Below are 27,814 nucleotides of genomic sequence, written 5' to 3' on the forward strand. Positions count from 1 at the left end.
GCGAAACCCTGTATCACTCTTTTAGGCCCTTCTGAGTGTTTGCAGGCTGAGTGTTCACAGGGTGTTAGCCTATTGAGCTTTCTTTTGTGGTTCTTACACACGAGATTTCTGCCTTTGCAAGCCAGAGCACTTATGACTTCAATGACCTGCTTCTCCCCCTCTAGGTCTACCAGCCACAGTCTCTGCACGTTTCCAAGAGCAGCAGAAAATGAACACATTGCAGGTGAGTTTTCCTGCTTGTGTATATGTCCAACTACTTTATTTTATGATGCATTTTCAGAGATTTGTAAGAATTCATACTTCTTTTTTTTCTTTTTTTTGAGATGGGGTCTTGCTCTGTTGCCCAGGCTGCAGTGCAGTGGCATGACCTCGCTTCACTGCAACCTCCACCTCCTGGGTTCGAGCGATTCTCCTGCCTCAGCCTCCCAAGTAGCTGGGATTACAGGCATGCGCCACTATGCCCAGCTAATTTTTTGTATTTTTAGAAGAAACAGGGTTTCACCATGTTGGCCAGGCTGGTCTCAAACTCCTGACCTCAGGTGACCCCGCCTCAGCCTTCCAAAGTGCTGGGATTACAGGCATGAGCCACCGCGCCCAGCCAGGATTCACACATTTAAAATGGGAATGTGGAACTAGACGTTACCCTGTAAAATGTAGTGAATGTGGCAGATCAGCACCAAAAGTGATTTGTGAAGCTTGTATGTATGGGTAGTATATTTTAAGGCTGTTGAAATTGAGCCGCACCCAGGGCTGATATTCTTTGCAGTCATCACAAAAGGAAAATGCCGTTTGTATTAGTCCATTCTCACACTGTATAGAGAAATAACTGAGACTGGGTAATTTATAAAGAAAAGAGGTTGAATTGGCTCCCACCTGCAGGCTCTGTCATAGGAAGCATGGCTGGGGAGGCCTCAGGACACTTACAGTCATGGAGAAGGCGAAGGGAAAGCAGATACAGCATCCATCACCAGAGCAGGAGGAAGAGGGAGCAGGAGGCGCTACACACTTTTAAACAACCACGTGTTGTGATAACTCACTCAGTATCAGGAGAACAGCACCAAGAGGGAAATTGCCCCCATGATCCAGTCACCTCCCACCAGGCCCCACCTCCAACATTGGGGAATACAATTGAACGTGAGATTTGGGCGGCGACACAAACCAAAACCATATCACCATCCGTGACATCGTTTGCATTGTCACCATCCGTGACATCATTTGCATTGATTATAAGGAGAAACCAATTTTGTTACTTGTGGATTTAAAATATTTTCTAGGACTTGGAAAAATTTCTTCATTCAAGTTGATATAATTATGGATAGCTTTCCTGATAACAACCATTAAATTACCGTAACTTATGGCTTATTCTTGGTGCTTAGGTAAGCAGAGGGCCTGCTGCCCAAGGAGAACTTGGTGCATATCATTTTTCCAGGGATGGAAATACTGTGGTCCAAGTAGACAGAATTCTGTTTTTACTCTTGAGTCCTAGATCATGCAGGGAATGAATGACGTGGTCATCCTTCAAATACTTGTTCTTCTTTTTGTTTGGGTTGCACAGCAAGCAATATAGTTACTCTCTTGTGAAGATTTCCTCATTTCTGTTTCTCATTTCAGTTCTCAGTGTTTTAGTTTTGTCCTTTTCACGTTGCTGAGTCAGTCAGTAAACATTACCGGTGATTTAATTGCAGTCAAATCCAGCGGGCATTTCCTAGCCCTACCTCACAGGACCCTTTGTCTGCCTTTGACATCTGTTACTTCCAAACTGATATTTCTCCATGGAGTCTCTCTTTTCTTGGCATTTAAAATGATTCATCTGTAAGTATTTATTTGTCTTTAAATGATGAAGTCTGTTTTGTTTTGTTTCCTTTTTTTCTTTTTTCCTTTTTTTTTTTTTTTTTTTTGAGACAGTCTCACTCTGTTGCCCAGGCTGAAGTGCAGTGGCGTGATCTCGGCTCACTGCAAGCTCCGCCTCCTGGGTTCACGCCATTCTCTCAGCCTCCTGAGTAGCTGGGACTACAGGCACCCACCACCGTGCCCAGCTAATATTTTGTATTTTTAATAGAGACGGGGTTTCACCATGGTCTTGATCTCCTGACCTCATGATCTGCCCGCCTCCGCCTCCCAAAGTGCTGGAATTACAGGCGTGAGCCACTATGCCCGGCCTTCTTTTTTTCTTTTTTTGAGATAGGGTCTTGCTCTGTCACCCATGCTGGAGTGTAGAGACGTTCTCACAACTCACTGCAGCCTCAATCTCCTGGGCTCACACGATCCTCCTGCCTCAGCCTCCCGCGTAGCTGGAACTACAGGTGCACGCTGCCACACCCAGCTAATTTTTTTGTATTTTAATAGAGACTGCGTTTCACCGTGTCACCCTGAGGCTGGTCTCGAACTCCTGAGCTCAGGCAATCTGCCCGCCTCGGCCTCCCAAAGTACTAGGATTGCAGGCGTGAGCCACTGCTCCCAGCCTAGAGATGTATTCTCACTGTATTGCTCAGGCTGGTCTCAAACTCCTGGCCTCAAGCAATTCTTTCACTTTGGCCTCCCAAAGTGCTATAAGATTACAGGTGTAAGCCACCACACCTGGCCAATAAGGAATCTTTTTAAAAGGGGCTAGGAATAACCCATAATACTCCCTTTCTTAATACATGTGGCAGTTGAGTTAAATCTTTCAGTAGTTCCCATAGTATGTCTCTTGCGTGCTCATTGTTTTGAAGAAACTGAGTTGGTTATCCTCAGTTTAGATTGTGTTACCCTTGTTTCACCTTTAGCACATTTAAAAAAAAACATCTTGTATGCCTTGTAAAATTGGTAGTTTGATCAGGAAGTCTAATCAGGTTTATGTTCAATTCTTTTCACACAGCTGTACCATATGTGGCATTTGTCTACTTCTGGAGGCACGTGTTACCTTCTTTGTTTTTGTGAACTTAAGAACTATCGACTGTTGATTATTGCTGTGATTTACTAGTTCATTAGGGGAGGCAAAATGGTGATCTGCTAATTCTACCATTTCTTTATTTACTAGCCAAAATAACTTTCTTTTCTTTTCTTGTTTTGGAAACAGAGTCACACTATGTTACCCAGGCTGGCACGTTTATGGCTCACTGCAGCCTCAAACTCCTGTGCTCAAGTGATCCTCCCACTTCAGCCTCCCAAGTAGCTGAAAGTATAGTCATGTGCCACAATGCCCAGCTAATTTTTTAGTTTTTAGTTGAGACAGGTTTCGCTATGTTGCCCAGGCTGGTCCTGAACTCCTGGGCTCAAGTGATCCTCTTCTTTAACCTCCCAGTGTTGGGATTATAGGCCTGAGCCATCACAGCTGGCCTAGAATACTTTTCTGAAGATAAATTTCTATTCTCTATTTGGTTATGTAATTCATGCAGGAAAGACAGTTTCTAAAATATTGAGTAGGCTTCTAAGCAGGAAGGTTTTTTTGTTTTGTTACCATTATGAGCTCATGGGTTTAAACAGATAGTAAATATTTCAGTACATCGAAGTTGTGATTCTTTTAGAAAATTAAATTGGCTCCATCTTTGGCCAGATGGAATCCCTTTAAGTTGGTTTCTGAGTCCTTTTGAAATATATTTGATATATTTGATAGCAAATATATACATATAATATGTATTTGATAGCATTATTTTCTGTTCAGCATTTCGTTTTGAAATCATTTCAAATTTTCAGAAAAATTGCAAGGATTTTACAAAGAAATACCAGATACTTCCTTTTGTTCAGATACTTCATTCTTAACATTTTCCCACATTAATCATTTATATGGATATATACATATATGCGTGTATATGTATTTTTTTTTTTTCTGAACTATTTGAGAGTGTCATGTCTCTTTACCCTATAAAGTTTTACATTATATCTCATAAAATCAAGAACATTCTATTAAATATCCATAGCACGGTAATTGAATTCAGGAAATTTGTCATTGATTTAATACTTTTATCTCAACTATAGTTCATTTTCCAGTTTTTGCCAATTTCCCAATAATTTCCTTAATAGCAATTTTTAATTTTTGGTAGAAGATTCAGTCTAGGATTGTCAATTGCCTTTAGTTTTCATGCTTTTTAAGTCTGTTTAATATGGATTTGTTCCTCAGTGCCATTATAAATTTAAGAATACAGGCCAGTGATTTTATAGAAGTCTTTAAATTTAGGTTTCCCTGATCTTTCTTCATGATTAGATTTAGATTGTGAATTTTTGTCTGGAATGCTACATGGAACCTCTTAAATTTATGGCGTAGAATAGGATCTGTCTTGGGAAAATTCTATGCATCTTGAGAAGATGGCTTGTTCTGCTCTGGTTGGGTAGAGTGTTTGATAAATGTTAATGAGATCAAGTTGGTTGGTTGTGTTGTTGAGGTGTACTATATCCTTGTTGATTGTGTGCCTATTTGTATCAATTGTCAGGGAGAGGGGACTGAAATCTCCTGCTGCAATTGTGGTTCTGTTTCTCTTTGCAATTTTACCACTTTTTGCTTTGTGTGTTATATTAGATACATAAATGTTCAAGGTTGTTACGTCCTGTTGATTAATAAACCACTTTGTAAAATGGCCTTCCTTATCCCTGCTAATATTCCAGGCTGTGAAATGTACTTTGTTATTTATGTAGCATTCTTTTTAGTAATACATGCATGGTATATCTTATTCCGTCCTTTTACTTTTAACGTATTTGCATCTTTATATATAAAGTATTATTTCTTGTAGGCAGCCAGATTTAGATCTTGCTTGTTTTCATCAGTCTATTTCTGTCTCATAATTGAGGATGTATAGACTGTTTACATGTAATGTGATTATTGATAAAACTAGTTAGGTTATAGTCCATTGTCTTTGCTTTCTTTTAGTCTCATCTTCTTTGTTTCTTTTTAAAATGTCTTTGTTTGTCTTCCTTCCTTTTGATTAACTGAGAATGTTTTATGATTCTACTTTTATGTCTTTTGTTGAGTTTTTAGCTATCACACTGTTTTGTTATTTTAGTGAGTTAGAATTTATAGTGTGCAACTTTAATTATCATAGTTTATTCTTAAGTAATGTACCATTTTTCTTAGAGTAAGAGAAGCTTAACAATAGGATACTTCCATTTCTCTCCTCTTGGTCTGTACACCATTGTTCATTTTATTTTTACAGGTGGTATCAGTGCCACACAGAATCTATTACATTGTTGTTAATTAAACTGTTATCTTTTATTTGTTTGTTTGTTTATTTATTTTGAGACAGTCTCACTCTGTCCCCCATGCTGGATTGCAGGGGTGTGATCTCAGCTCACTGTAACCTCTGCCTCCTGGGTTCAAGTGATTCTCCTGCCTCAGCCTCCCGGGTAGCTGGGATTACAGACACCCACAACCATACCTGGCTAATTTTTATATTTTTAGTAGAGACGAGGTTTCGCAATGTTGGCCAGGCTGGTCGCAAACTCCTGACCTCAGGTGACCTGTCTGCCTCAGCCTCCCAAAGTGCTGGGATTACAGGTGTGAGCCACCACACCCGACCCAGTTATCTTTTAAAGAGATTTAAATAATGAAAGAAAATACGCAGTTACCATTTCTGGTACTCTTCATTCCTTTGTGTAAATCTAAATTTTTATTTGCTGTCATTTTACTTCTGCCTGAAGGACTTTCTTTAACATTTCTTCTAGTTGATGATGAATTCTTGTATGTCTGCAAATGTCTTCATTGTCTTTCCTTTTAAAGGTGTTTTTGCTGGATTTTTCTCCACAGTGCTTTAAATATGTTTCTCTATCGTCTTCCTGCTTACATTTTTTTCTAAGAGAAATCTGATGTCATACTCATCTTTGTTCCCCTGTATATAACATGTCTTTTTGTCTTCCCTCCCTTATTGTTTTAAACTTTTTATCATTAGTTTTGGGCAATTTGATTGCAATATGTCATGGTATCATTTTTTTCATGTTTCTGTTTTGGGGATCATTGAACTTCTTGGATCTTGGGTTTATGGTGTCATCACTTTGGGGACATTTTTATCATTTTTTCTTCAAATATCCACCACCTCCCCTCCATTGATTCTTGTTGCCTGTATATTAGGCCACTTGAAATTTTCCCACAACAGACTGTTGCTCTTTATTTGCTTTTAATTGTTTGTTCTGTTTCATTTTATGTAACTTCTGTTGCTATCTTTATATTCACTAATGTCTTTTTTCCACGATGCTGTTAATCTTGTCCAGTTTAATTTTCATCTCAGATATTCTAGTTTCTATCTGTAGAAGGTTCACATGGGTCTTTTTTACATCTTACCTGTCTCAATTTTTTTGAACATTTGGAATAGAATGATGAACTCTCTCAGTGCTCTGTGCCAGTTGTAAACTCTGTGTCAATTCTGGGCCAGTTTTGATGGACTGATTCTTTTCTTCCTTATGGGTTGCAATTTCCTGCCCATTTTCCCATCTTGCAACTCTTTCTCCTCACATCTGCCTCTGTTCTTCTTCCCTGCTCCGTGGCCTGGAAATGCTCAAGGCAGAAGTTGATTGGTTCACCTTGTTTATTTCCCATCACTCATAGATAACTCTACTGCCTGATAGTCAGTGCCTTGAAAACCATTGCTTCAGCCCAGGCGTGGTGGCTCATACCTGTAATCACAGCACTTTGGGAGGCCGAGGCAGGTGGATCATGAGGTCAGGAGTTCGAGACCAGCCTGGCCAACATGGTAAAGCCCCGTCTCTACTAAAAGTACAAAAATTAGCTAGGCGTGCTAGTGCACACCCGTAATCCCAGCTATTCGGGAGGCTGAGGCAGGAGAATCACTGGAACCCGGGAGACGGAGGTTGCAGTGAGCCAAGATTGTGCCGTATCACTCTAGTCTGGAAGACAAGAGTGAGACTTCGCCAAAAAAAAAAAAAAAATTGCTTCATATATGTTCTCCTGTTTTATGTTTTATGTTTTATGTTTCTTTCTGTTTTTGTTTTTTTGTTGTTGTTCTTTGGTATGTGCTGTTTCAGGTTAGAGGGTATATCCAGTACCTGTTAGTTTATCACAACTGAGGGCAGAAGTCCTAATGTCTCTCTCTATATATTTTTTCTAATATACGTATTTTTTTCTTCGTAGAGATAGGGTCTTGCTATGTTGCCAAGACTGGTCTCAAACTCCTGGCCTCAATCAGTCCTTCTGCCTCAGCTTTCCAGAGTGCTGGGATTACAGGCATGAGCTACCGCACCTGGCCTGGATCCAGTTTTATCCATGTCCAAATGTTTTTTTCCCTGAGCTGTTTTTGATTTTCTTCCACCTCATATGAACTGTAGTGTCAGTTTATCTAGTTCCAGGAAAAAGCTTTTTGGTATTTTTATTGGGATTGCATATTTATAAAGTAATTTAGGGTAACTGATTAAGTTGACCTTAATAATACAACTAATTTTTTTTTTTGGATTTTTAATAGAGATGGAGTTTCACCATGTTGACCAGGCTGGTCTCAAACTCCTGACCTCAGGTGATCTGCCTGTCTCGGCCTCCCAAAGTTTTGGGATTATAGGCGTGAGCCACCATGCCCAAGCACTTTTACTTTTTCTTATATTCCTCTATTGTTTTCTCTTCTCTAATTGTAGATAGTGAGCATTTTATTAATACCTTGTTCTTGATCTTAGTGGGAAGGTATGTCGTTTTTCCCTGTTAAGTAAAATCTTGACTTTTGGACCGAGAAGACTGAGGCGTAAATTTTGTGTGTGTGTGTGTGTGTACACGCAAACTGTATATATGTGCTTGTGTGTAATTGAAATACGTATGTCACATATATATCATACGTACTATTGCATATTAGGGTACAATAGTTACATTTGTGTATATACATAATATTGATGTTAATGAAGTTTCTATTTTCTTTAGTTTGTTTTTTTAAATCAGCTTTTTCTGTCAAGCTTTTTCAAGTATCTTTGTGGATACAAGACTTTTCTTCTTTGCTGTGTTATAGTGGCTTGTCATATTAATAGATTTCCAAATATTAAACTAGTCAAATGGGAATAAGTCCCATTTGGCTGTTGTATATTATGTTTTTAAACTGGTACTGGATTTTGTTTGGTTATGTTTCATTTTGGGTATTTGTATTGATATAAGTGGTATTGGCATGTAATTTTATGTTGTTTATTGGTTGATCAGTCTTCTAACCCCTACCGCCTCCTTACATTCTGGACTAACTTAACCCAGAAGGTTATAGCTCTCTCTCAGTGATTTTATCAGCTTCTGTGGCCTGCCTATGGATAAGCTTGGGTGTCCTGCTTTAGTTTCTCAGCCCAGCAGCCTAATGGCTCTGCCTCTGCTATCTCTTGGGATCTACCTGGTCCTAGCTGTATCACTGGGTTTGAACCCCTTGTTGATATGTTCTTTATAAATAATAGGATAATGCAACATGCTTACTGGGCACTTTCTTTTTCTAAACTACAAGTTTGGGCAGGGCATGCTGGCTCAAGCCTGTAATCCCAACACTTTGGGAGACCAAGGCAGTTGGATTGCTGGAGCCCAGGAGTTTTGTATTTTTCCTTTTTTTTTTTTTTTTTTTGAGATAAGGTCTCGCTCTGTTGCCTAGGCTGGAGTGCGATGTTGCGTTCACAGCTCACTGAAGCCTTGACCTCCCAGGCTCAAGCGATCCTCCTGCCTTCGCCTCCCAAGTAGCTGGAACTACAGGCATGTGCCATGATGTCCAGCCAATTTTTTTAAAAATTTTTATTTTTAGCAGAGATGAGGTCTTACTGTGTTGCCCAAGCTGGTTTCGAACTCCTGAGCTCAAACAATCTTCCCACCTCAGCCTCCCAAAGTGCTAGGATTATAGGCATGAGTCACCATGCCCAGCCCCAACCTCTTAAAAATTGAAGCTGCTTCATGTTTGCCATTGGTACTTTTTACACCTCATCATATTCTTCCCCTTCATCCCATAGAATACACAGTGCATCTTTAAGGACTTCCAGTTAACTGAGTCTGAAGCCTAATATGATGGCATAAAGTTAAAATAATTTGATTCTCTTTTTTTAAATCATTCTGCACCTTGTCTGCATTACTCTAATAACAGCTTTGGGCATTCATTCATTTAAAGAATACTTATTGCTGTAAGATTGAGATGTTTGAGATAAAACTCTGCCTTGCAAATAGCCAGAGGCCACTGGCCATGAGAATAAAAGAGCCAGAAGAACAAGGAGTTGAAACTAGGTGAGAGCCCCAGAGCAGTGAGTTAGGAAGAAGACGACCAGGAACTGAGTGGTGGACACTCCAACATGAAGAGGTCCAGGAGAAGGGGAGGGTCTGGCAGCAAAGAAGACTAAAAGAAGTGACCAGGAGTAAAATGCATATGTTTGTTTACATGTTTATCTCCTTATTAGGTTGTCCACTTTTTGAGAGCAGGCATGATGTTTCACTCATATCCCCAAAACTCAGTTCAGTTTCAAAATAGGAGTTCAGTTGTGTTTGGGGTTTTTGTTTTTGTGGGTAATATATATTTTTTATATATATATATGTGTGTGTGTGTACATATACGCACGTATATATACGTGTATATACATGATCCCAAAGGATATATGTTTCCAATATGATTTCCAATATGATTTCCCTTCCATAATCTGTAACATAAAATAAGGTATACAATGTTCATGGTTAACTTTACCAGTGAGCTTTGTAAAATGTTATCCCCCCATCCCTTTTCCATATTCCCAATTCTGATCATGTTGCCATTACAGGGGCCAGTGTCATTCAAAGATGTGGCTGTGGATTTCACCCAGGAGGAGTGGCAGCAACTGGACCCTGATGAGAAGATAACATACAGGGATGTGATGTTGGAGAACTATAGCCATCTAGTTTCTGTGGGTGAGGATAGCTTGCTTTCTGAATGCTCTCGGTTGAATGGGGTTTTATCCTTGAATTTGAAAAAATAAGTGATGACACCATTTAATTCCTTGTGGGCACTAGCTGGAGTATTTATATTATTATTCATTAAAAGGTTCTAACTTTGATAAGGTAAAAAATGGAGCACTTCTGTTATGCAGCTTTTGAGGTGGCAACATCTTGTACTTTGGAGATTCTGAAGCCAAGCAGCTTGCCCAAGTCCTCCTTCTTTTCCCATTAACAGGGTATGATATCACCAAGCCAAACGTCATCATTAAGTTGGAGCAGGGAGAAGAGCCGTGGATAATGGAAGGTGAATTTCCATGTCAACATAGTCCAGGCAAGTTAGTAGAGTATCAAATGTTAAAAAATGCTCATCCCAGACCTTTGGGAGTGACTAAAGAGTTGTTGACATGTATTCAGTACCCTCAGGCACACCTCCCAACCCCCAAATATCACTTTCCTTCCCACACACATACATGAACTCTTCTGTTGATTTTACATTTGATTTACATTGGTAGGGATTTTTTCCATTCTAACCTGTACTGGAGACCTATTCACTTCCTCTTTCTCCAGCATTATTGGTAACTTACTCCCTCGCCATTACAGAATTGTTGTGGGGTTTTGTTTGTTTGTTTGTTTTTTGGAGACAGAGTCTTGTTCTGTCACCCAGGCTGGAGTACAGTGGTGCGATCTCAGCTCACTGCACCCTCTACCTCCCAGGTTCAAGCAATTCTCCTTCCTCAGCCTCCTGAGTAGCTGGGATTACAGGTGCATGCCACCATGCCTGGCTAATTTTTGTCTTTTTAGTAGAGACAGGGTTTCACCGTGTTGGCCATGCTGGTCTTGAACTCCTGGCCTCAAGTGATCCACCCACCTCAGCCTCCCAAAGTGCTAAGATTACAGTCCTGAGCCACTGCTCCCAGCCTTACAGAATTGTTTTGTTTTGGGGCATTCAGAAGTCTGACATAAAAATTAACTTGAGACTTTTATCTTCATTCTTTTTTATCTTCCATTTTCTTTCCCTCCTTCCTTTAAAAATACCTTGGACTTATTTTCTGCCCTTAATTTTATTTACGTCTTTAGGCATTCAGATACCAAAACCTCATCTTCCACCTATGCTTATGAATTCAGTCACAGCTTGTAGTGTACGTCATTTCCCAAAGTCCATGCTCAGTTGATGTGACAATATAGCACTCCTCAGCTTTCCTCTCTTTCCCCAGTGCTCATTTATCAGCTGTCTGTGTGTTCATTTCCCCTTCCCCATAACTGGAATCATGCTCTGTCCGTAGTAGACATTCAGGAAGTGTGAATTTCATAAGTGAATATCCGTTCCTTTTCTTGCCTTTTCAGGAGTGTCACCCTAGTACCTGTTTTCCACTTTTTTGGTTTTCTTTGTATCCCCTAAAAGAGTTTATATGATCTCAACTTCTAAGACCTTTTTTCCTGTGTATTTTTGCAGCTTGCCTCCAAATTGATATGTCTAACACTTTTAACCAGAAGTCTAGTTGAATATTTTGCTTGATAACAGCAGTACCAGTGAGACAGTTCACTTCCTTCCTTCTCAGAATGTCTGATGATAAACTGTGCACATTCCAAAATCATGAATTCTGTCTACCTTCCTCACCTCCCAGTATTTGATTGTGCTAGTCTTCTCTCCATAGTTTGTGTTCTTTGTCCTTTGTGAAATGCTTTGCAGATCGTCAGCACATTCAGTTCCTTTTGACATTAATGTTCAGTATTCTCCCATACCTGGATTACAGTGGATCCATCTTCCATTCAAATGATCATTGTCGTTTTCCTTCATCTGCATTTTACTTGCCCAGATAATACATGTTTTCTCTCCCTCCCTCCCTCCCTTCCTTCCATTTTGAGATGGAGTCTCGCTCTTGTTGCCCAGGCTGGAGTGCAATGGCACAATCTCGGCTCACTGCAGCATTCCTCTCCCAGGTTCAAGCGATTCTCCTGTCTCAGCCTCCGAAAGTAGCTAGGATTACAGGCGCACGCCACCATGCCTGGCTAATTTTTATATTTTTAGTAGAGATGGGGTTTCACCATATTGGTCAGGCTGGTCTCTAACTCCTGACCTTGTGATCCACCTGCCTCGGCCTCTCAAAGTGCTGGGATTACAGGTCTGAGCCACTGTGCCCAGCCTATTTATTTATTGAGACAGAGTCTCTGTAACTGAGGCTGGAGTGCAGTGGTGCAATCTTGGCTCAGGATAACCTCTGCCTCCCAGGTTCAAGTGATTCTTGTGCCTCAGCCTCCCGAGTAGCTGGGATTACAGGCATGCACCATCAACGCCTGGTGTGTTTTTGTGGTTTTTTGTTTTTTTTTTTTTTTTAGATGGAGTCTCGCTCTGTCGCCCAGGCTGGAGTGCAGTGGCCGGATCTCAGCTCACTGCAAGCTCCGCCTCCCGGGTTTACGCCATTCTCCTGCCTCAGCCTCCCGAGTAGCTGGGACTACAGGCGCCCGCCACCTCGCCCAGCTGGTTTTTTGTATTTTTTAGTAGAGACGGGGTTTCACCATGTTAGCCAGGATGGTCTCGATCTCCTGACCTCGTGATCTGCCCGTCTCAGCCTCCCAAAGTGCTGGGATTACAGGCTTGAGCCACCGCGCCTGGCCAATTTTTGTATTTTTAATAGAGACAGGGTTTCAGTCTGTTGGCCAGAAGTTCAACAGAGTGATCTGCCCTCCTCAGCTTCCCAAAGTGCTGGGATTACAGGCATGAGCCACTACACCCAGCCCCTTCAATTAATTTTAAATTGTGGTTTAAAAAACACATAACATGGCCCAGCACGGTGGCTCACGCCTATAATCCCAGCACTTTGGGAGGCCGAGGCAGGTGGATCACGAGGTCAGGAGATCAAGACCATCCTGGCGAACACGGTGAAACCCCATCTCTACTAAAAATACAAAGATATTAGCCAGGCATGGTGGCAGGCATCTGTAGTCCCAGCTACTTGAGAGGCTGAGGCAGGAGAGTGGCATGAACCCGGGAGGCAGAGCTTGCAGTGAGCGGAGATTGCAGCTGCACTCCAGCCTAGGCGACAGAGCAAAACTCCGTCTCAAAACAAACAAACCAAAAAAAACACGTAACATGCAATTTACCATCTTAACCATTTTTAAGTGTACAGTAATGTTAACTGTATTTGCATTGTTGAGCAATAAACTTTAGAACTTTATGCTTTACATTTGAGCTTAAAAGGTTAACTCCTTGAAGTTTCCTTCATGATTCGTTGACTACTCCAGTCTTTCCTTCTCTTAATACCTATTCCACTCAGCGATTGTTTCCACAAAAAGTTAGATATGATTATATACTCCAATATGATTATACACTCTGATAGGATTATATATTCTGAGATTGTGTGCTCTGATAGGATTCTATGCTGTGACAGGAGTGGTATATGCTCTGAGTATAAGCTCTGATAGGAGTATATGCTCTGTGATTCTATGCTTTGATAGGAATATATGCTCTAAATGATTATATGCTCTGATAGGTAGGTACATATATTTGTTGCTTGAGCTTCTTCTACCAGAATTATAATCCTCCAAAGAGGAAAGACCTTTTTACTTTTCTTGCTTTGATAATGCAACATACAGTAGGTATTCAGTGGGTTTTTTTATTGACTTGCCAAGGAGCTAGGTAAAAGAAAGATCTTTATCATTAATCCATTGAGAGATCATTTATTCTGAACTATAGATTCTGATAAAACAGATAGGGGTTAGATTAGAACCTGTAAGCACCCATCATATTAGGAACTACTTTAATTTCTGTTCAGAGAGATACAAAGAAAATATGAATACTTTACAGGGGCATACGTTTTGGTTAGGAAATAGGATCATAGCTGCACGAACTATAAAATTCAGCTTTCACATGGAAAATTTATACTCCAATGCACATTGTGCAACTTTATGTAAAAGCTATTTTAAAATGTGAGGGAAAGAGATTCAATGAACTGGGAAGAGATTTGATAAGTGTCTTCAACTTTCCCCCAAAGTATAGATAGATTTTGAGTATAGCCAACACCAGAAGTCAAACTGAGCGGGGAAGATCACTAGCACAGACTTGTGGCTGAGAATATGCAAGGCATAGCCTAGGCTTCCAGAAGCAGAAGATGTTGGCAGATTAGTGGAATGCTAGCTTGGATATATATCATGAATCCAGGTAGTGAAAAATATCATTAATAACCTTTCTGTTTCTTCTGTTGGAGTTTGGGGTGCTGGAGCTCAGAGATGTTGTAGATTTCTGAGCAGAGTACCATCAGGGTTGCTTTGAATGTGGGTGATAGCAGCTAACAATAGTTTAGTGGATCCAAAAATGTGTAAGATACATAAAAATAAAAGTACATCATAGGGGCAGCTTTAGGAATCTGAGATACAAGATTTTACACCAAATGAAACCCAGGAGTTTGGGAACTCTTGTTTGTATTCAGAATTAGGTAAAAGAATTATAGGGACATGAATGGTTTTAGGAAATTTAAGTCAGCAAATTGAAAGAAAATTAATGGCTGAACTTAATGATCATTTGTTTTATGTTATAAACTGTTCTAAGCAGTTTACATGTACTAATTCAGTCCTTTGACAACCCCATGATTTAGGCACTCGTATTCACACTGAATTCAGATGAGGGAAACTGCATCACAGTTACGTAACTTGACCACGGTGCCTTAGTTAGTAAATTGTTGGGGGTTTGAACTGAGGTGGCCTACTCTGGTGTTCATGCTCTTAACCACTGTGCTTTATTGTGCAATCAGGGAAAGCAGAATTTAATGGCTAAGAAGGTTAGCTAGTATTAAATACGACTTTCAGAACACTTCAAAGATCTGATCTTGGGTTTTTTGTTTTGTTTTTTCTTTTTCTTTTTTTAGTAGAGACAGGGTTTTGCATGTTGCCCAGACTGGTCTCAAACTCCTGAGCTCAGGCAATCCACCCGCCTTGGGCCCCCAAAGTGCTAGGATTACAGGCGTGAGCCACCATGCCCAGCATGATCTTGTTTTTAAGATACCCGCTGGCTGGCCACTGTGGCTCATGCTTGTAATCCCAGCACTTTGGGAGGCTGAGGTGGGTGGATCACCTGAGGTCAGGAGTTCAAGACCAGCCGGGGCAACATGGTGAAACTCTGTCTCTACTAAAAATACAAAAATTAGCTGGGGGCAGTGGTGTGTGCCTGTAATCCCAGCCAGTTGGGAGGCTGAGGCAGGAGAATCACTTGAGCCTGGGAGGTGGAGGTTGCAGTGAGCCAAGATTGTGCCATTGTACTCCAGCCTGGGTGACAGAGCGAGACTCCATCTCAAAAAAAAAAAAAAAAAAAAGATACCTTGCCCTCTGGTCTAGCTTACATTTCTTTTGGACATTGACTTGCCTGGGTCTCCTCCAGATGAATGCGAATCTTCTCTGTAAACATGAAGAAATCAGAGCATTCAGAATGTTTATTTGCATTTGTATGCAGACTAGTAAGGCACAGATTTTGGAAGGGTCTAGGCTAGTGGGGATGCTACCATCGTATCTTGATATGAAGCAATATCTTGCAGTTTAATATAAATTGTAATAGACGTCTCCCAAATGTAATCCATAATGGATTTCCTTTGTATGGAGACCTAGCACCTGTTTTTGTTCCTCCTGATTCTATTTGATCTAAATCCTCCCATCTTTGCCTGGATCTGGCACACTTTCAGCCACTTCTCTGCTCATCATTTGGTTTTATTTCACCTTTTCTACCAAAGTTTGAAACATAATATTTGTAAAGCAACAAAGTTACCTGTATTCAATATGAAGTTGCTCTTCTATTTTCTACCACTATCTCATCTTTATCCTTTCACCGTGTGTGTGTGTGTGTGTGTGTGTGTGTGTGTGTGTGTTTATGTTTTGTATTAGAAATCAAAGGACAAAGAGAACTATGCATTTGTAATTATTTTTATTTATGGAGATTGGCTCTAAAGCCAGAGTCAACCCCACAATGGGGGCTCTTGAGTACCAGTACCTTTCCATGGCTAGTGTGTTTAGATTTACAAAGTTTGTTTACTATTTTTCCTTTTTAGAAGTCTGGAAATTTGATGACCTGATAGAGAGAATCCAAGAAAATGAAGATAAACATTCAAGGCAAGCTGCTTGTATCAACAGCAAAACCCTGACTGAAGAGAAAGAGAATACATTTTGTCAAACTTATATGGAAACAAGCCTTGTTCCTTCAAGCATAATAGCTCATAATTGTGTCTCATGTGGAAAGAATTTAGAATCTATTTCGGAATTAATTAGTAGTGACGGAAGCTATGCCAAGACAAAACCTGATGAGTGTAATGAATGTGAGAAAACATATCATGGAGAGAAAATGTATGAATTTAATCAAAATGGGGATACCTATTCTCAAAATGAAGAAAATATTCTTCAGAAAATTAATATTTTGGAGAAACCTTTTGAATATAATGAATGCATGGAAGTCTTAGACAATGAGGCTGTTTTTGTTGCTCATAAGAGAGCTTACGTGGGGGAGAAGCCCTATGAGTGGAATGATTCTGGACCAGACTTCATACAGATGTCAAATTTTAATGCATATCAGAGATCACAAATGGAAATGAAGCCTTTTGAATGCAGTGAATGTGGAAAATCCTTCTGTAAAAAGTCAAAATTCATCATCCACCAGAGGGCTCACACAGGAGAGAAACCTTATGAATGTAATGTATGTGGGAAATCCTTCAGCCAAAAGGGAACCCTCACTGTACATCGGAGATCACACTTAGAGGAGAAGCCCTATAAATGTAATGAATGTGGGAAAACCTTTTGTCAGAAGTTACACCTCACTCAGCACCTAAGAACTCATTCAGGAGAGAAACCCTACGAATGTAGTGAATGTGGGAAAACCTTCTGCCAAAAGACACATCTCACCCTACACCAGAGGAATCATTCAGGAGAGAGGCCCTATCCATGTAACGAATGTGGGAAATCCTTCTCCCGCAAGTCCGCACTCAGTGACCATCAGAGAACTCACACAGGAGAGAAGCTTTATAAATGTAATGAATGTGGGAAATCCTACTACCGAAAGTCTACCCTGATTACACATCAGAGAACACACACAGGAGAGAAGCCCTATCAGTGTAGCGAGTGTGGGAAATTCTTTTCTCGGGTGTCATACCTCACTATACATTATAGAAGTCATTTAGAAGAGAAACCCTATGAATGTAATGAATGTGGCAAAACTTTCAATTTAAATTCAGCCTTCATTAGACATCGGAAAGTACACACAGAAGAGAAATCCCATGAATGTAGTGAATGTGGAAAGTTCTCTCAGTTGTCATATCTCACCGACCATCATACAGCTCATTTAGGAGAGAAACCCTATGAATGTAATGAATGTGGGAAAACCTTCCTTGTAAATTCAGCCTTTGATGGGCACCAGCCACTTCCAAAAGGGGAGAAATCCTATGAATGTAATGTATGTGGAAAGTTATTCTCTGAGTTATCATACTATACTGAACATTATAGAAGTCATTCAGAAGAGAAACCTTATGGATGTAGCGAATGTGGGAAAACCTTTTCCCATAATTCATCCCTGTTCAGACATCAAAGAGTACACACAGGCGAGAAACCCTATGAATGTTACGAATGTGGAAAATTCTTCTCTCAGAAATCATATCTCACCATACATCATCGAATTCATTCAGGAGAGAAACCCTATGAATGTAGTAAATGTGGAAAAGTCTTCTCTCGGATGTCAAACCTCACTGTCCACTACAGAAGCCATTCAGGAGAGAAACCCTATGAATGTAATGAGTGTGGGAAAGTCTTTTCTCAGAAGTCATACCTCACTGTACACTATAGAACTCATTCGGGAGAGAAACCCTATGAATGTAATGAATGTGGGAAAAAGTTCCACCACAGATCAGCCTTCAATAGCCATCAGAGAATTCACAGAAGAGGAAATATGAATGTACTTGATGTGGAAAGTCTCTGAAGTCAGATCTCAATTTTTAGAAAACTCTCTGAATATAATGAATATGGAAAATCCAATAGAAAGTCAAAGTGTTTATCTGAGGGTTCATGTTCCTGAATGGTGAGAAGCATTTAGGCATTAGATTCATTTTAATCTGGATTTTCACAGAGAAGAATCCCGAAGAATGTAACAAGAAGCAAAACCTTCAGCAAGATCATATGACTCATCAGACACTAGATAATTTATGCAGGAGTGAAGTTTTATAAATATTTAATATTTATTTTGGATTCAAATTGTATTTACATATCAGGGAATCATACAAAGGCAAAATCTGTCAATATGGTGAATGTGGAAAATATATTGTCTTGGAAATTTGTTCTACTAAAAGCCATATTTCTAATGTAAAATCAGGTGTTTATAGGAAAGATCTCAGAGGCTATAAGCTCTGAATAAATCTTCATTGTATAAAATGAAGTTTTTAAATTATCAGGAGTTGATCATGAGGACAGTAGCATTAAATAAGTGTATGGCCATTTTTTATCATGTCTTTAAAATGCAATCTAATGGTAATTCTATGCAAGTTTGGAATTGGGCAACTTGTGAAGAGGCAGTTTTCTTATTTGAATATTAGGATGGCAAATGTACTAAGACAGGATATATTGGTCAGATAATATTTAGTAGGTATAAGATGGTAAAATACCTAGTTTTCTATTTAGAGGAATTTACAAATGGGTTTTTAACAAATGCCTCATTAGTAGAAGAGGCAGTGTTTTTGTAAAGTTTTCAACTGCATCTGAACAAGATAAGATTTTCTAAAAGACTATTTTGATAAACTATACATAACATAATTTGGAATTAAGTCTGTTTCAGTGAAAGAGAACAAGCATACTGCCCATACTCTAAAATATCCCCAGCTCTCACACCACCCTTGTTTTTTAACCCATAGTTTTCAGTGTGCCTAGTGCCAATATTTTGTAATTTAGAAATTTTATTCAGAAACTTCTCTTTGATACAAATACAGTGTCATTGTTTTGTGCATTCCCCTTTTTCCCAGTATTTTAGAACAAATTGATTCAAGTTTCTAGCAGATATTTTTTGGTCAATTAACTTAATGTCCTCACTCCATTTCTTGCTGGAACAGTTTAGGTAGCTACTGCTTCTTCACATTACACAGGGGAATCCTGATTAGTCAAAATAATAATGGTTCCATTCACTTTGCCAGTAACTTGTTTTATAGTGGTCATATGACCAGATACTGGGTAAACAAAACAAAGATCGTTTGTTCTGGAAAAAGGTAAAATGGTAATCAAATAGATTGTATTCCAGGAGTGCAAAGGTGGCTTAATATTCACAAATCAGTTGCTATTGTACACCACCTGTAGAAAAGTAATCTGGCATGCAGAACATTCTTATGGTAAAGTTAATGTTCATTTATGATCTTAGCAAATGATGGATTGAAAGGGACTTCCTTAATTGCATAAACAGACTTCAACAAACAGTACGATGAAATAGTGAACATTTCTCCTAAGATTATAAAAATAAGACAAGGATATCTGCTGTCAATGATTTTATTCAGCATTGTTCAGAAGGACCTAACCAGAAAACTAATGCAAGAAACAGAAACAAAAGGCATAAAGATTAGAAAAGAAGTAAAATTTTAAAAAAAGAAAAAATATAAATCTCTATTTGCAGATGCCATGAGTAAATTTGGTAAGTTCCCTGCATAAAAGTTATGCAAAAAGCATTTTATGATATACCAGCAAAAATCATGGAAAATGAAATTTTGAAAAGCAGTGCCACTTAAAAGATCCCTCAAGTGCCTAGGGGGGAAAAATGAGTTAATAAGAATACAGTTTGAAGAACTGTATCCAGAAAAGAAAATTACAAAGGAGGAGAGGGATAGGATTCCAGGACAATCTCAAAACCGTTGCTTTTTCCCTAAATTCATTGCAACCTTAATTAAAATCCTAGCAAATTCTTTAATGTAAATAAACAAGCTAATTCTAGAATTCATATGCATATTCAAAAGGCCAATAATTGTCAAAGCTATCTTGTAGAATGGACAGAAAGGATTGAAATTTCCAAATATCAAGACCTGTTATAAAGCCACATAAATTATGATGGTGTTATTTTGGGCACAAGGATGAAAAAACTGACTAGTGGAATAGCATACAGATTCAAAAGTAGACCCACATGTATACCATCACCTGACTTTTGAGAAAGGTGACATTGAAGTGTAGTGGGGGAAAGGGTGTTCTTTCCAGTAAATGTGCTTTGCCAATTAAATTTTGTAATTTAATAAAAAGTCAGTTGAAGGTGGATTGCAAATCTGAATATGAAATGTGAAAGCTTTACAAAGAAATCTTGGACAGTTTGTAATCTTGGAGTAAGCAAAGGTTTATTGAGACCCAAAAAAGCATTAACCCATAAAATAGAACTTAATAGTAAGTTTGAGAACTTCTGTTTATCAGAAAGACCACCAGTAAGAAAATGAACAGGAAACCATGAGGAGGAAAAGATATTTGCAGTTCATGTATGTGACAACAGCACTGAGTATAGCAAAAGTGTTGGCAAACTTTTTAGCAAGGTACCAGATGGTGAACATTTTTGGCTTTGTCACAAATGCTTATCTTTGCTATTGTGTGAAAGCATCCATACACCATGCATTTTTAAAAATGAGCATGACTGCTTCCCAGTAAAACCATTCATAAACCCAGGTGGCAGTCTGGATTTGGTCTGCACTCATAGTTTTCTGGCCCCTGATCTCGAATATGTAAAGAGCACCTACAAATCAAGGGGGAAAATGGAAAAGGCAAAATATTTTAGAGGATATCCACTCACTTTAGAGGATATCCAGACGGCCACTAAGCATGAAAAGATGTTAGCTTTATTAGTAATCAGGGAAATGCAAATTTAAAACACCATGTAGTACTGCTACCCATCCATGGAAATGGTTAAAATGAAAAGCATAAAAAAGCATCCTTTTGGCAAGGATGTAAGCAAGAGGAACTGTACGCTACTGGTGGAATTGCTCATCCATAAAACCATTTTTGAAAGCTGGCACTTAAAACCAAGTATACCCTTTTACCCAAACCCAGCAAAAAGGCATGTGTCTCCACCAAAGGATACGCAGAATATATATAGCATAAAACTGCACAAAACAGAACTATCTTAAGGCACATTGCAATGGAATGAATAAACAAGTGGCATTATTTCCATGGAATACTGTAAAACAGCACGAATGAACTAGAAGTTCATGCAATAATGTAGCTGAACTTAACAAACCTTGCTAAATGAAAGACTCCAGACACAAAAGCCAACATGCTGTATGATTCCTTCTGTATAAATTATAAAGACGGGCAAAACTTGTCTATGTGGTTTGAAATTAGGATAGCGGTTAGTCTTGGCCAAGGCTGAAAGGGGGCATTTATCTGGTGCTGGGAATAATCTGTTTCTAAACCTGGGTGCTAAATATCTGAGTGTGTTCTGAGCTGTGCACTTAAGGTATGTGTATTTTTCTGCATGTGTGTTACACTTTCCATAAAAGTTTTTTAAAATCACAAATGGCTAACATTTGTTACTCGTCACTCTACTCAGATTTTTCTAGATGTGTATGAATATGCTGCATAACAGGAATTAAATGGTAGATTTTGCATAATTCTGTGCAGAAAATACATATTTATAGTAATTTTGATGGCAACTACTAAGATTTCCTATGCTGTCCTTAAGGCTTAGCATAATGTATATTTTAAGTGAAATGTTTGAGAAGGTTAAAGAGTCATTACATACTTTGTCATCCTATACTTTTGCATATATAAATGGGTCTGAGCTGCCTCTTCAATAAAGAAGCTAATATGTAACGTTTCATATTTCCCTAAACTGTTCTTCCGCATTTCTAAATTCGGGATTCATCTTAACTTTTACCTTAGAGGTGACCTTTCTTGGCAGTGAATGAATATAATGCTGAGTTTGATTTGATGGAAAATTATTTAAAAAGTATTCAGTTAAACCTTTGAGGAAATCTCAGTTACACAATTAACAGCACAGATGTAAGTGAATGAAAGAAACAGGTCACGAAGACTTTGCACCATTAAAAAAAAACACTTTGGGGGCTGGCTGAGCTTGTAAAAGCACAGCAAAAAGGACGTGACATTGGATGGCATAGACTATGTGTGCCTAATTTTTTTTGGTGGGGAGGCCTTTTTTTTTTTTTTTTTTTTTTTTTTTTTTTTTTTTTTTTTAAGAGTCAGGTTCTCACCATAGCCTGCAGTGCAGTGGTGCAATCACAGCTCACTGCAGCCCCGCCTTCCTGGGCTCAAATGATCCTCCCACCTCAGCCTCCTGAGTAGCTGGGACTACAGGTGCATGCCACCACACCTGGCTAATTTTTTAATTTATTTATTTATTTATTTTTTCATACAGACGGGGTCTTGCTGTGTTGCTGGACTCAAACTCCTGGGCTCAAGTGGTCCACCCAACTTGGCCTTCCAAGGTCCTGGGATTCCAGGAGTGAGCCACCTCGCCCGGCCGTGTGCTTTTCATTCCACCCTACTCGTTGAGGGTTAAGCTGAAGTGTGAACAGGTGACTAATGCTTTGCGAAGGAGGGGGAATCTGGGAGTTGGTTGCGACTTGGGGGTGTGATTCCCCCACAGTGGCTCACTTTGCTCTCTCAGTCCTTTGGGCAGAACTACCAGGCAGTGTTAAGCAAGGCAGGGGCTCACCCTTCACCCCCACCAGAAGTGCCCATTTCACAGGAGATTTTCTCCACCCACGCCCATATTTGCTGGTGCTTGGCTTGGGGTTGGCGAACTTTTCAATTTTGTCTTTATGTCAAAAGATACAAACGCAAGACTACTTCTTTATACCTGAGGCCAAAAATTCATCCACTGTTCCTTATTCCATCCTAAATTATGTCCAGATATGAGGAAGCCAAGCTCTTCAAAGAAGGGAAGCAGGCCAGGCACACCTGTAATCCCAGCACTTTGGGAGGCTGAGATGGGAGGATCTTGAGCTGAGGAGTTCAAGACCACCCTGGGCAGCACAGCCAGGCCCCTTCTCTATTTATTTTGTTTGTTTTTTGACACGGAGTTTGGCTCTGTCGCCCAGGCTGGAGTGCAGCGGCGCAATCTCGGGTCACTGCAAGCTCCGCCTCCCGGGTTCACGCCATTCTCCTGTCTCAGCCTCCCCAGTGGTTGGGACTACAGGCGCCCGCCCCAGCACGCCTGGCTAATTTTTTTGTATTTTTAGCCGAGACGGGGTTTCACCGTGTTAGCCAGGATGGTCTCATCTCCTGACCTCGTGATCCGCCCACCTCGGCCTCCCAAAGTGCTGGGATTACAGGCATGAGCCACCGCGCCCGGCCCTAATTTTTGTATTTTTAGTAGAGATGGGGTTTCACCATGTTGACCAGGCTGGTCTCAAACTCCTGACCTCAGGTGGTCCACCTGCCTTGACCTCCCAAAGTGCTGGGATTACAGACGTGAGCCATTGAGCCCAGCCAACATCCTCTATAAAACCCTTCTAAGAAGCAGAAATGGGGTTAACCTCCCAACCAGGAAGTAGCTATGTGATTGGTTTTTCTTTCCAGTCAAGATTGCAGCACTTCCCTGAAGAAAATGAGTTCTGACAAAAATAACCAGACATTTGAGGAACTCAATCACCAAAGAAAAAACTGTACCACCTATACTAAAGATTCTCAAAGAAATAAGAATATATTGGTAATGTTTGGGAGACTGAGGTAAGAGGATCTCTTGAGGCCTGGAGTTCAAGACCTGCCTGGGCAACAGAGTGAGACTCCATCTCTACAAAAGATAATTTTAAAAATTAACTGGGCATGGCTGCGTGCACCTGTGGTTCCAGCTACTCAGGAGGCTGAGATAGGAGGATCGCTTGAGCCCAGGAATTAACAGTGAGCTATGATCATGCCACTGCATTCCAGCTCGGGCAACAGTGAGACCGTGTCTCGAAAACACAAAAGCAAAAAAACAGGCATGCAAAGAAGCAGAAAAACAGAACCCATAATGAGTAGAAAAATAAAGACCCAGAAGTGGCATAGATGATGGAATTAGTGATCCGGACCTTAAAACAGCTACTATGAATATTCCCCATATGTTCAAGAAAAATGGAGAATGAACAGGAGTGAGGGACCCGAAACGACTGTGTTCCATGCTGAGGGTGGCAGAGGCTGGCCCGGATGCTGGATGAGGCTCAACTCGGGGGCCCGGGCCGTTGCACTGGGGCTGGGCTGGGGATCACAGAAGAGGGCCAGGCCCGCGTGGGTCTCCAGGGCCGTGCTCAGGGGCGTGGCCTTTTGCAGTGGGGGCATGGCTGGTGAGTGGAGACTCTGCGGGACTCTGGGGGCGTGGCCGGGAATGGGTGTGGCTATGTGTGGGGGCGTGGTCATTGCGTAGGGGCTTGGGTGAAGCGTTAACAGTTGGTGGGCATGGCTTGAGCTCGAGGGCGTGGCCAGCACGCGGGGGCGTGGCTCTGGCTCGTGTAGGCGTCCGAGCTCCAGGGCAGCTCTGGGGCAGAACTGTCTGGATCTAACAATCCCTGGGGAGCCGGAGACCGGTGACCGGTCTGTGGGCTGACTCAGGGCTGCTCGAGAGACACAGGCGGGCCGTGGTGGCAGGTGAAGGGTGCTGGATGTGCAAGCCTGGCACGCAGAAGTGAGAGGGCAGAGAGGAAAGGGCGTGGAGAGGGGGCGGGGCTTCTAACGCCCACCTTGTCCCCCCACAGCCGCCCGGCCCGCAGGCCATGTGGCCCCCGCTGTTGCTGCTGCTGCTGCTGCTCCCGGCCGCCCCGGTCCCCACCGCCAAGGCCGCTCCCCTCCCAGATGCTAACACCCAGGAAGGCCTTCAGAACCTGCTTCAAGGTTTCAATCGCCCCAAGCTGCAGGGGAGGGGCGGGGAAGGGGACTGGGGGCGGGGGGATGGACGGGAAGAGAGGAAGTCAGGGACCCGGAGAAAGGAAGAGACGGAGACAAAGATGAGGCACTACAGACCCAGCACAGGGACCTGGATAAGGACGGGACCAGACAGGGGTGGGAGGGTGACTGGCTGGGCCCCGAGGGTCAGAGGGTGGAGAACACGGGGTGGGCCTGCTGGGTCCCTTGGCTTGAGGCCGGCCACACACCTGGAACCCCCAGGGCACCTGCTGCGGGACAGGGACAGCGTCCCCGATGCCCCCCCAGGCACAGCTACAGCACAGAGGACCAGGGGGCTGCCTGGCTGGAGAGCATCACGCTTTCTAGCCAGCACCAGGAAGCCCCCCTTTTATCCCCTTTCCCAGGAGTCCAGGCTGGCGGAGACGGAGAGCTGCAGGCCGACTCACACCTGGCCCCGGGCTCTGGCTGTAATAATGGGGCTGTGGTGGCCACGCGACCAGAAAGCCGGGGAGGAAGACCTGCGGCTCCGTGAGAGGCATCCAGGGCTGCAGGCCAGGGCGACAGGCTCCGGGGAACATGGGGCTTCCCCTGTCCCCTCCCAAGGAGTGTGGGCCTCAACGCATTGACAGGGGACAGCTGTGTGCCCTCTCCAGACCCCACCCTCAGCACCATTTATTAGAAATAATAAAGTTCTTTGTTAACTAGCGGTGCTGTTTCCTTTCTGGATGGGCCCGTGCCTGGTAGGCCAGGCTGTCTTGGATTCCTCCCAGCTCCAGGCCTGGCCCTGTCGCCAGGAGGCACCTGCCCTGGTTGAGCTCTTGAGGCCCGGTGTTCCTATTCAGGCACTGTCACTGTCTTCTGACGAAGCAGCTGTGTCCCCCAGTCCCTGATGCTGACATCCCCAGACGCTTCTCTGCACTCAGTCCGCCCATGTCACCTGAAGCCCCATATGTGTACTTGATCCCTCAATGTCATCTGCAGTCCTATTTGTCCACCAGGTCCCTGTCACCTGCAGCCCCGCCTGTGCATCTGGCCCATGACTGTCACCTGCAGCTCCAGCCGTGTACCTAGTCCCTGACCTGTCACCTGCAGCCGCTCTGTGCTCTGTCCTTGACTGTCACCTGCAGCCCTGTCTGAACACTCTGCCCCTGACTCTGTCATCTCTAGATGCTGCAGCCTGTGGATGTCCCATTTGCTGGTCCCTAACGTCTCCAATGGTGGGGCACTCAGCTCTTGCTCAAGACCACCTGAGATCTCAGAGGAGCATGCTGACTTGGGCACAGTAAGCATGTCTAGTCCTGCTCCCCCACGGGGCACTGCTCACCACACTGAGCCTCCTGGCCCCAGCCTCAGTAACAGCACACGCCGGAGCCACCCTTGTTACTTTCTGTCTCAGTGATTTCAAAAATATCAGCCCTGGTGGGTGTTTTTTTGTGTTGTTTGTTTTTGGGTTTTGTTTTTTGTTTTTTGTTTTGGGCAGAGTTTTGCTCTTGTTGCCCAGGCTGGAGTGCAGTGGTGCCATCTTGGCTCACTGTAACCTCTGCCTCCCAGGTTCAAGCGATTCTCCTGCCTTAGCCTCCTGAGTAGCTGGGATTACAGGCGTTTGCCACCATGCCCAGCTGATTTTTGTATTTTTAGTAGAGACGAGGGTTTCATATTGGTCAGGCTGGTCTCGAGCTCCTGACCTCAGGTGATCCAGCCACCTCGGCCTCTCAAAGTGCTGGGATTACAAGGGTGAGCCACAGCACCCGGCGGGTTTCTTAAAATGTTAAACCCACACCTGCCTTCGACCCAGCCATTCCATGGTCTAGGCACTTACCCAAGAGGCATGAAAGCATGCCTCACAAACACTTGTGCACGAATGCTCATGGCAGCTTGATTTATAATTGCTGAATTTTAGAAACAACCCAAATATCAACAGGTAGAATGGATAAACACCATGATACAGCCTCATGAGGGAATGTTCAACAGCAATAAAAAGGAAAGAATTACTGACACATGCAACATGAATGGGTCTCAGAAACGTTACCCTGAGGAAAAAAAAAAAAAGCCAATAAAAAAAAGCCAACAAAAAATGCTACATATAATTTTTTTTTTGAGACAGAGTCTCACTGTCACCCAGGCTAGAGTGCAGTGGCATGATCTTGGCTCACTGCAAGCTCCGCCTCCCAGGTTCACGCCATTCTCCTGCCTCAGCCTCCCGAGTAGCTGGGACTACAGGGGCCCGCCACCGCGCCTGGCTAATTTTTTTGTAGTTTTAGTAGAGACGGGGTTTCACCGTGGTCTCGATCTCCTGACCTCGTGATCCGCCCACCTCGGCCTCCCAAAGTGCTGGGATTACAAGCGTGAGCCACCATGCCCGACCAAATACTGCATATAATTCTATCCTTGATGAAATCCTAGAAAAGGCAAAATCTCAGGCCAGGTGCAATAGCTCATACCCGTACTCCCAGCACTTTGGGAGTCTGAGGCGAGTGGATTGAGGTCAGGGGTTCAAGACCAGCCTGATCAACATGGTGAAACCCTGTCCCTACTAAAAATACAAAAAAAATAGCCAGGCATGATGGTGCACACCTGTAATCCCAGCTACTCGGGAGGCTGAGGCAGGAGAATTGCTTGAACCTAGGAGGGGGAGGTTGCAGTGAGCCGAGATCCAGACTGGGCAACAGAGCAAGACTCTGTCTCAAAAATAATAATAATTAATTAATGAGGTGTGGTGGTGAGCTCCTGTAGTCCCTATTCAGGGGGCTGAGGTGGGAGGAACACTTAACCCAGGAGGTTGAGGCTGCAGTGAGCCATGATTGCACTTCTGCGCTCCAGCCTGGGCAATAGAGTGAGATCCTGTCTCAAAAAAAAAACTTGAATCTACCCTGACAGCAGATCCGAGGTTGCCTGGGGATGAGGGTGGGCGAGGATGGGGTGACAGGGGCACAGGGAAGCTTCTGGGGATGATATGGTTTGGCTGTGTCCCCACCCAAATCTCATCTCGAATTGTAATCTGAATCATAATCCCCAGGTGTCAGGGGAGGGACCTGGTGGGAGGTGATTGAATCATGGAGGTGGCGTCCCCCGTGCTGTTCTCATGATAGGGAGTTCTCACGAGATCTGATGGGAGTTCTCACGAGATCTGATGGTTTTATAAGTGCCAATTCCTCCTGCCCAAGATCATGAAGAAGGTGTTTGCTCCAC

General features: G+C 42.2%; 2 protein-coding genes across 2 annotated transcripts in view; both read left to right on the forward strand.

Moving 5' to 3' along the window:
* Positions 1 to 21,617, forward strand: part of RBAK (RB-associated KRAB zinc finger) — a 23,694-nt gene extending 2,077 nt beyond the window's left edge. Inside the window, exons 3-6 of the mRNA XM_011970768.1 lie at positions 165 to 223; positions 9,664 to 9,790; positions 10,053 to 10,148; positions 15,850 to 21,617. Coding sequence (XP_011826158.1) covers positions 209 to 223; positions 9,664 to 9,790; positions 10,053 to 10,148; positions 15,850 to 17,759 — 2,148 coding nt within the window. The 5' untranslated portion in view covers positions 165 to 208 and the 3' untranslated portion in view covers positions 17,760 to 21,617. The remainder of the gene's footprint in view (positions 1 to 164; positions 224 to 9,663; positions 9,791 to 10,052; positions 10,149 to 15,849) is intronic.
* A 2,545-nt stretch (positions 21,618 to 24,162) lies between these two features.
* LOC105532593 (putative RBAK downstream neighbor protein) lies at positions 24,163 to 25,330 on the forward strand. The gene is made up of 3 exons (XM_011970767.1): positions 24,163 to 24,316; positions 24,478 to 24,613; positions 25,030 to 25,330. Exons 2-3 carry the CDS (start codon positions 24,575 to 24,577, stop codon positions 25,249 to 25,251), a joined length of 261 nt encoding a protein of 86 aa, XP_011826157.1. The 5' UTR covers positions 24,163 to 24,316; positions 24,478 to 24,574; the 3' UTR covers positions 25,252 to 25,330.
* Positions 25,331 to 27,814: the final 2,484 nt, after the last annotated feature.

This window comes from Mandrillus leucophaeus, unplaced genomic scaffold (assembly GCF_000951045.1).
Source record: "Mandrillus leucophaeus isolate KB7577 unplaced genomic scaffold, Mleu.le_1.0 Scaffold97, whole genome shotgun sequence".
Lineage (NCBI taxonomy): Eukaryota > Metazoa > Chordata > Mammalia > Primates > Cercopithecidae > Mandrillus > Mandrillus leucophaeus.